The sequence below is a fragment of the Homarus americanus genome, unplaced genomic scaffold, assembly GCF_018991925.1.
Source record: "Homarus americanus isolate GMGI-L3 unplaced genomic scaffold, GMGI_Hamer_2.0 scaffold7626, whole genome shotgun sequence".
In the NCBI taxonomy this organism is placed as follows: domain Eukaryota; kingdom Metazoa; phylum Arthropoda; class Malacostraca; order Decapoda; family Nephropidae; genus Homarus; species Homarus americanus.
In genome coordinates, this window is record NW_024718273.1 from 15,909,681 (window position 1) to 15,919,978 (window position 10,298).

Here is a 10,298-nt window from a genome sequence, read left to right on the forward strand (position 1 = left end):
AAATCGTTAACTGAGGGATCACTGTACTTTCGTTATCACGCACTCGGCGTGGTCCCAATTAGGCGTGATAACCAAGGGATGACTGTACAGGGATTTATGCTATAAAATGTTCTGTGTAATGGCCTCAGATAATTCAGCCTTGTCAAACATATTTTTTGGCTGGGCTGGCTGCCAGGCTGGAAGCTCTCGTGTCACAACACACAAAGAATAATTTTAATGATTTCAAATTTAGTTTTTGTAGTAAAGTGGGAAAAGTCCTGATTAGCCCAAAACAGAAGTTTCATTGTTTGATAGAATGCCAAAATCTGATTGGTTTAATTTCCAAAAGACAAAATTTTATACTTTCCTGTCCTTAGTCAGGAATCATATTGAAGATTACAAATCTTCCATTGATTATGTGAAAATGTTATGGTAAGTTAGTATTTGAGCAAAGGATGCTATTTCTCCATTACAAGATTAAATCTAACCTTAAAAGCAAGGAAATGATATTTTGCTCTCCTTTCACTGTTTCCCCTGGAAGGCTCTGAAGTGAAATTTGAAGGGAACAAACCTAACTTCTCAGGGGTTTTGTGAATAAATCTTTGCTAACCCTTTCAGTGTGGACAGGTGCACCTGCCAACGGCTAAAACTGAATTTGGAGGTCATTGAGAAAAGAATATCAATCTAAAATAGCTTTTAGTTCCCCATATTTCCCCAGGAAATTTGTGAAAATACTGGGAAGAGCAAAATTTGTGTACACAAACAATGCATAAGCAGTACCTCATATCAGCAAACAAGTATAATTAAGAAAACAATTATTTTAGTTGATTTTCAGTGAATTTTTTGCTGTCAACTTTGTGACATTCTTGTTTCATTGAGACCAAAGATATTGTAGCAGTGCTTCATATAGAAGCTGATGCGGTGTTCAGGAATATGAGGATTCTTTCTAAGAGTAACCTTGATCAGGAATTATTCCAATGGATAGTGCTGTTAGGGGTTTCCTCTCAGATCTTTTCATTCCCCTCAGAACAGTTAATTAGGACTTCTTACATTGTAGTGAATGAGAGCAAATGGGAAAATTTTTGTTTCTCCCTCTGTTTTTTGCTCCAAGTTCGGAAGTTAGACAACAAACAAAACATCGCTATCATGATAGCTCTTTTCCTTTTTACTTTACTTACAAGAAATTGATTTCTTCTCCTCCTTCAGCATTGTCCATGTTGGATTCAGTATATTTCTCCAGTTTTACACCCAGAGATAAAGACAGCCTTTTTTATCTGTCAACATCAACAATTTTATAAACTTCACCCTTGGATGTTTTGAAACTGATCCTTTCTCTTAAATGTAATCACCCAAAAAATCTTCAAACAGGTATTATGATGCCGCATAGAAACAATTCCACCTACAGTATTACATGAAACTCTTGAAATGGCTTCTGTGAAAACCATTCTTCTTTTGCCCATAGGTTCAAATGGTAGAGTTCCTAATTTTATTAATTTTTTTGGTTTCTCTCTAACCTGGGTCAATCTAAGTCTTGGCCCTTGACCACAAATGAGATTTAATGCTTTGATAAATCTTTTATGGCTAATGGTCTAAGTGACTTTTTTGGGGGTGGTATCATTTTTACCCTTAGTCATTTTACTAGACAATCAGGTGGTTGGTCCTGCATTTTTTTTCCAGTATTTTAGTCCTTTCCTGTAAGGTCACATTTACAACTGTGTAGGGGTTATGAGTCTTACCAAAGTCAAACATGCACAACAGACATTCACTTTACATTATACACTGCAGTAGATTAACAATGAGTTCTAAGCACAGTTTACAGTAAGTATTCATTAGATTAACAATGAGTTCCAAGTACAGGTATACATATCCGAGTTAATTTGAAATGGTTGTCTAAGGCCAAATTTGGTTTTCAGATATCCGTACTTTAAGTTCCTCTGAGCCATTATTGGATTGAGTTCAAGTGATTTCTTGCAGATACTGGGCAGCCAAAAAAGTGTCTTCGAATCGCAAAGAATGATATGGCAGCTGATAAAATTGGCAGTATGTGCAGGGTTCAACAATTTGATTGTCTAGACTGCACAGTGCTTTGTTATGTTCATATGTTTTTAGGCCAATACTGAATAGTGAAACCTCCATTAATAACAGAATTTTCTCTTTATAAAATCCGTTAGATGTTAGGTTTCACAATTCATAGACCCTCGATAAAACGGACTTCTATGTCTAAATAGTTCGTAAGGTGGAGGTTTCACAACTAACCGATCCTCGATATAACGGATTCTCCTCTCCATATAGTCCGTTAAATAGAAGATTTGCTGTATGATTATTGGGTTGCACCTAATGCTTGCTTTATACTTATGTTGTCTTTGAGCAGCAAATTTTGACCTAGTGATGTCATTTCAAGCTTATTTACATCTACATGACAGGGAAGGTGAGAGCTACCATTATGCATCACTTGGTCACATTTGTTGGTACGGGTACTTTAAAAGAGTTACTAAATGTTTTCTTTTGCATGTCCTTACCTGATGATCCTGTCCTTGTTTTACCCATTTATCCTTAGTGCACATTGTTAAATCATCAATTGTACATCCTGACTTAAAAAATGCACCAACCAGTTCACTAAACCAATATTTTTTGCTTTGAAAACTCCTGCAAGTATCTAAATACAAATATAAAGACAAGTTAAGACAAATTTTTTTTCCAAAATGATTTATGTGTTTTGAGAAACTAAGATATATCCTTTAAAAGTACAGATACTATACCTTCAGAAAAAAAGGTATACCAAATAAACAAACATATAAGTAGTTATGTTTTTAATATGATAAAGAATATAATTAATGTTATCCAATATTTGCAAGGCATGTCTTAATGCAGCAAAATATATTTGTGGTTGAATTCATATTTTGAAGAATGGGCCACTTGATTCCTTCAAAAACTTAAAGAAATTTCCATTATTTATTTTTCATATCCAGTAATTCCCGTACCTTGTGTGAAGTTACATCATGAAATACCTCATGCAAGACACTACACTATGAAAAGTACAGTATTTATTAATACATGGCTAATAACAAGGGCTGCATCATAAGTCACTGTATGATGGCAAAAGAATTTGAAAATAAAAATCCAATCACCAAGCATTGCTGCAGCCAGCAGAATCAGTGTCCAGCTCTGGGAGGAAAATTGGATAGGAAGGTGATATAGACTGATGAAGTGGAATAGTGAGTCTGACAGTCAGAATGAGGAAGTGTGAGGCAAAATATCAGGTAGCATATCCAGGGGGTTGTCAAGTCAACTGTTATGTTTAGATGTGCCCCGGTGGTTGTGTGAAGCAAATTGTGGTAAACTGTTGAGGAGGGTTAATAGTGGTAGTTGGTGTTGATGGTTGAAGGTGTTGGTGGTACAGATGGATGATGAATTTGGGGATGGTGGAGACCATGTGATCACCTGAAGGGAGTGAGGGCAACACTGACTGAACTTGCTTGTACCTCGGGTCAGGTCACCAAGAACCTTCAGGTCATATGCCACCAGTACTCTCAATCCATGTGGTGATATTTTGGGAGGTATCATTCTGGGCAATTGGTTCATTAACTGTGTTTTTTGTGTGTAAAATGATGATTTAATGTTTATAATCTCAAAGAATCATTTGTTTATTGTTTTTTAGGGAAAAGTTAATGCTTTATGAGGGAAATAATGTAATGAAATTACGCCCCAGCCGCCCACTGGTGGGACTTCTCAAAAGGTGAGTCTGCCAACAAGTTGACTCCCTCCCTGCCTTCTTACTCCACCATACACGCTCATGTAACATTTTTATTTTTAATGAATGTGAAAGTTTGGCTGAATGAAGTACAATCAGCTTATATTTTATCTAATAATGTATACTGTACTGTAAGGTAATATTACAGTTGTAATAAACATTTCTCTTTAATATATGAACTGCACAAATATATAATAATGATTGTGATTGTAATATAAAATCTAGTTACAAGATAGTAGGAATATGATCACCACAGACCAAAAATATATTACACAGCATAATGCAGTCATCAGCTGGGAAAGTAACATAAAGGTGGTGGCAGCCACAGGTTTAAGAATAGTACTGTATACTTCAATCCAGATTCACAAACACAGGCCAATATGTTTATTTTGCTACTGTACATTATATACTGTACTGTACTGTAATGGTAGACAGAGTAAAGTTTACTCTTGGCCTCTATGCTTCCTTGATGTGCTGTACAATATAAGTTATATACTGTACTGTACAAGTACAGTACAGTGAACCCTCACTTTACGCGGTTAATTCAACTCACGGCTACCCGCGTAAAGTGAGAAACGCGTAAAGTGAACAACATAACATATGGGATTAATTGAAATAGAGACCGGGCCGACCCCCAAACTCCACTTTTTCAGACACAATACCTACGTTGTAGTAAAAATAACTTCTTAATTTTATGATGGTATGCACACACAATTAATAATTAAAAGAAATATCAATAATATTAGGTTTTTCAACACTTACATTAGTAGAAAAGAGGGCTGGGCACACGGGGATGCAGGGTTGGTTCCGAGGCAGAGGGCAGATTATTGGCCCTCACCTGTATCACTTGTATCAATTGTATCACTATCCACCACAGAGGCTTGCAGGGCCTCTTTGTCAAACCCCTCAAAGTCCATATAAGTCCATATCCTCACTATCACTGACTTGGGCCGGCTGTGGTTGGTGGCGGGTGAAGAACAAGATAATGTTTTGATGACTGGGCGACCTTGTGCGCACCCTGCCCGCACCGCTTCCCGCGTATATGAGTAGATGCACCGCGTAAAGTGGGAATTCCGGTTGTGGCGCGGTACCGCGTATATATATATATACACACACACACACACACTGGATTAACGAACGGTTCAATTAACGTAATTTCGGGTAACGAATTAGCTCCCATAAGGGTTTTCAGGTCCATTAACGAACAAAACTCTGATTAACGAAAGCCTTAGGAGAAACACGCTTTGTTGTGCACATCAGCCGATATGCTAATCCGCCAATACAGTAATCGGTTCCATGTTTACATTCGTTTCCAGAAAGTTGTGTTGTTGGATAATTTTGCATTTTTTCTATTAAAATTTTTGGTCATTCTAAACTTTAACAATCCAAGCTCTGTCTACATAAAGTTTTTCAACTTATATGTTTTGGCTCAATATATGTACTGTAACTTTATTCATTTATTTTTACTTATTTACATGCACATACTGTCCTAAGGGCAAAGCTGTACTGCACAAGCACTCAAAATAATGTACTAAATGATAACTAAGATTTTTGTATAGTGCAAACTATCGCATGCTTATATTAAAATTAATCACTATCTTATAAGAATTCTATCAATGTAAATTGTATTCTCTCCGGTCACTTCTGTGACATTTTATAAGCAAAAAACAAAAACTCAATCTAAAGGACATAAATAAACAGACAAATACTTCACTAGACCTTTGGCGCTAACTCAAACATGTCACTGTCACCTCCCAGCCAGGGATTGGTGGTTTTAGGCTTAGTTTTTATCTTATATAATATCACAGACTAAAGTTAGGAGAAAATAATTTGCATTGCTGGAATCCTTGCAAGACAGTAAATAATTTTAATCTAGACATCCTATATTTTGCACAAGAGATAAAAAATTTAGTACATTAGTATAGAACATTTTAATCATGTACAAGTTTTTCAACTGTATTTTTGGTTAGATTTACATAATTTTTTCCTTTATTTTCATTCATTTTCATGCACACACCATACTTAAAGAAACAAAAAAGAAATAAATGACCTCAGTGCAAACCTCTACAGTACATGTATTAAATGATTGCGGAACTGTACTAAAATTTTTATGTCTAGTGCAAATTATAGCTTGTTTATATTCAAATTAATCACTATCTTACAAGAATCCCAGCAATGTAAATTATATTCTTCTAGGTCATATCAGTGTCATTTTATAGGAGAAAAACTTAGGCACTCTTAAGGACTGATAAATAAACAAGCATTAGACCTTTGGCACCAATTGTCAAACTTATCACCTCACCACCTCCTCCCTCCCTATCTGCCCAGCCAGGGTTTTAGGCTTACAGTTTTTATCTTATATAATATCACAGACTAAAGTAGTGATTTAAGAGTTCTAGTATATCACATTACTAATGTGATACAGGTAATTAATTTTTATCTCTTGAGCAAAATATATGACGTTTATATTCAAATTATTTGCTGTCTTGCAAGGAGTCAAGCAATGCAAATTATATTATCCTAACTTTAGTCTGTGATATTATATAAGATAAAAACTAAGCCTAAAACCACCAATCCCTGGCTGGGAGGGAAGGAGGGGGGTTAGGGGAGGTGACAGTGACATGTTTGAGTTAGCGCAATTTAGGGGAATTTTAGGAGTGTTTCTGACCTTATGGATTTTTTGGCTTTACTTTGTATGTATTTTTTCAGGGAGTTGGAACCAATTACCCAATATCCGATTGAAATAATAGATTCAGTTAACGAAATTTTTGGTTAACAAACGACTCTGTGAAACCAATTGTGGTCGTTAATCAAGGGACCACTGTATGTTTTTTTTTTTTTTTGAAACAGAAGACATGAAGTCATTATTTTTTGTTACATTTTTAGCCTGTTTCTTCTCACTTGCCCTAGGGGATGCTCATGAGAGATATGAAGTGACATTGTCTGAAAAGTAATATTTGCATTTATACTGCCTTGGTAGGTATATTCGTGAATGTAAAATTCATCCGTTACAGGAATTACTGCATTTGGCATAGTACTTGTAAAGTAAACTTTAAAATTGGCTTTTAAGAGCAAATCATAATGCTTGTTCATGGCAGTTGCCTTAAATAGACCGCGTAATACTTGAAGCTTGTGTGTTCGTTTCATAGTACAGTAGAGGATAAGCATAAAGTTGGAATCATATATACTTTAAAAAAAGTTGATGCATTTTTCTAGACATAGTACTGGTATGTTCACATCGTACTTAATAATCAAGATATATGTATTTTTGTGTAACATCCATAATTATTTACAGTTCTGCCAAGCGGACTACATCTTTTCCCGTCCGGGCAGCTTCAGCAAGTGAAGGATTGATGAGATCCCGTGGTTCTTCACACTCCCCACGTCCAAACCATATGAGTATGAGATGTTAACAGTGACAGCAGGGTATAAGAGCTAAAGAAATTAAGAAGAGATGGCAGAAGACTATTTTGTGTTTGCATATTGTAAGAAAACTTGATTCATACAGATTACTGGTGGAATAGGTTGTATAGACAGGCAAACCATTTTTTTTTATGAAGAGGAAACTGTATATAAGATGAAAATGTGAAACAAAGGTGGAAATTTTTGTAGTAAATATAATAGTGTATAAGCTGAGGGTTAGTGAGGTAACTGTCTCTTAACACCGGATAGAAGAGGAAGCTGCTATACTGTACCTCTCTAGTGTCTTGCCATTGATAGTGCACTCACTTTATATTGAGTTGAATAATATGCTTATTGTCAATGGGTACACTTGCCGGGTAAGTGAATCACTCTTGAAGCAGATTGCCAACTGACATGCTTCATACAATATTTGTATTTTTACATTTGTTTACATTCTTGCTATCAAAGGGTAACACAGTGTCCGTGAAAAAGTGCATACATTTTAAAGGGACGGATCCAGGAATATCAAAAGGAGGGGTCCAAGAATTTGTGGTTGGGGGAACATGGCGAGCACTGCATTAAATAAAAAGTATTGGAATTATCTGAGGAAAAGGTAGGATCCAGACCCCTAGGACCCCCACCCTGGATCCTCCCATTTTTTATAATTATATCACATGAGACTGATAAGGAGATAAGTATGGAATGCACTGGCTAATAGTGTTACCTGTGTACTGTATATACTTTACTTAAGTGTATCTCCTTAATATGGGCCTTAGTATTAAGGTTATTTGGACTGAATTATTGTTACAAAGTCGGTTACTCTGAACTCTAACAATGGTATTGCATTTTCAGTAACTAATTGACCCAGTACCATATGTGGAAGAGGTCTTTACACAAAAACACTGGTCACATATACATATTCCAATTATGTCTTACAAGCGATATTGTAAACTTTTAGTAACCATGTTATAATGGAATTTAGCTCAGGTTGTATTTGTGTTAAGTGTGGGTATGGTACTCTGCAATTTGTCAGTTCAACATTATACATAACATTGTACATTATTTTGTAAATGAGTGTTGCTGTCATTTTTCTGTGTGGAATATAGCTATTAGTTTGATCACTGACTCTGTCATGAGTGTATTGAATAGATAAGAAAGTTATCATCTGACCTTTGTTTCCAAATTGTTTGATTTTTTTAACAAATATATTTGTGACATGAATTGTGTATTGTCTGCTATTTGATACTTCCTTTTTTTTCAAGATTTTTTACTGTTGAGATTTCCTTAGGAATATAATTTAGGACAGTTACATTTATATTGATTCCAATTTTTGTGCAGTACGTACTGTACTGTGCAGTATACGTATATATGAAAATGATTATTAATCATAAATAATCCTTACATCTCATAGATGAACTGAGACTTCATCCTTAGATGGGATGTTAAGCAGGTTTTGTGTACATCTAAATACATATAACTTTGAGATCTCATGATGCATTATAGAAGGTTTTTTTAGCTGAAATAACATCTACAGTATAGTCTGGATTTACGCGGTCAATTGAACCCTTGGAGGTCCGCATAAAACGAGAAACGCGTAAACGAAATAACAGAACATATGGGATTACTTGAAATAAAGACTGGGCCGACCCCAGACTACCCTTTTTCCAAAACAATACATAAGGTTGTAGTAAAATTAACATCTTAAATTTATGATGGTATGCACACACAATTAATATTTAAGAGAAATACAGTCGCCGGTTAATGTCCGTTCAAATAATGGACTCAACCCCCCCCCCCTCTTCCCACGCTCCCTCCCTCCCTCCCCACCACCTTCCTGAGAAATGTTTCGGGAAAAGACTAGGCTTACAGGTTTAGTAATAAATAATACCTCACACTAAAGTTAGGAGAATATAATTTACATTGCTTGCAAGACAGCGAATAACTTGAATATAAACGTCATATATTTTGCACAAAAGATAAAATTTTTGCTCCCTAATAAAATTCTTAAATTAGATCTAAACTTTGTATGTCTAATGAAAATTTAGCTTGTTTATATTAAAATTAATCACTATCTTATAAGAATAACAGCAATTTAAATTATATTCTGGCCGGGTAATTTCTATGAATTTTATGAGCTAAAAACAAAAATCTCAAGTAAATAAACAAATTATACTTCACCAGACACAATACCTACTTTGTAGTAAAAATAACATCTTAATTTTAGGATGGTATGCACACACAATTAATATTTAAGAGAAATATTAATAATATTAGGTTTTTAACACTTACTTTAGTAGAAGAGATGGCTGGGCACATGGGGATGGAGGGTTGGTTCCGAGGAAGAGGGCAGATTATTGGCCCTCACCTGTATCACTTGTATCACTATCCACCACAGATACTTGCAGAGCCTCTTTGTCAAACCCCTCAAAGTCCATATCCTCACTATCACTGACTTGGGCTGGCTGTGGTGGGTGGCGGGTGAAGAACTCGGTAATGTTTCGTTGACTGGGCGACCTTGTGCGCACCCTGCCCTTGCTGCTTCCCGCGTAAATGATGGCATGTACCGAGTAACTAATAATTTCCGGTCTGGCCAGGTGCCGCATAAAGGAAATCCGCGTAAATCCAGACTATACAGTACATGTAAAATAAGATGCATGTACTTGCTAGTGCTGGTTTGCTACTGTGAAGTTAAAGAATGCAAAAAAAATTTCAAAAGTAATTAGTAACTACCTATAACTCATTTATTCAGCAAAATATTGTTTTTAAGCTTATAAGGTCTTGACTACATTGAAGAATGATATTAATTCAACAGTGAATGATATGTGATGTGAACATCAATTATGAGTCTCAGACATTTTTATCATTTCAATTGCTTGAAATGTCACAAAGAAGATTCTTTTAGGGAGAGTTTGCGTGAAGCTTAGAAAATACTAATATTTTATTCTTTGTGATCAATGTGTGCGATGCAACTTTGTACAGTGATATTATGTAGGATAAATTAGAAGTGAATGGTTGAAATGTTTAGTAGCTTGAGTATACAATAAATCCACACTCTGCAAGGCTACAATACTACTTGATACGCTTCTGGTCCCTCCCTAGTATGGTAAGGCTAACCAGTTGAGATATTCATTTAAAATTTATATTTCATAATTGGGTGTTAAGATAC

General features: G+C 35.5%; 1 protein-coding gene across 1 annotated transcript in view; it reads left to right on the plus strand.

Annotated features, from left to right (window-relative positions):
• The window catches only part of LOC121859452 (protein retinal degeneration B-like), a 166,952-nt gene extending 158,598 nt beyond the window's left edge, over nt 1-8,354 (plus strand). The window contains 2 exon segments of the mRNA XM_042356265.1: nt 3,638-3,715; nt 7,026-8,354. Of these exon segments, the coding sequence (XP_042212199.1) occupies nt 3,638-3,715; nt 7,026-7,143 (196 nt within the window). The 3' untranslated portion in view covers nt 7,144-8,354.
• Nucleotides 8,355-10,298: the final 1,944 nt, after the last annotated feature.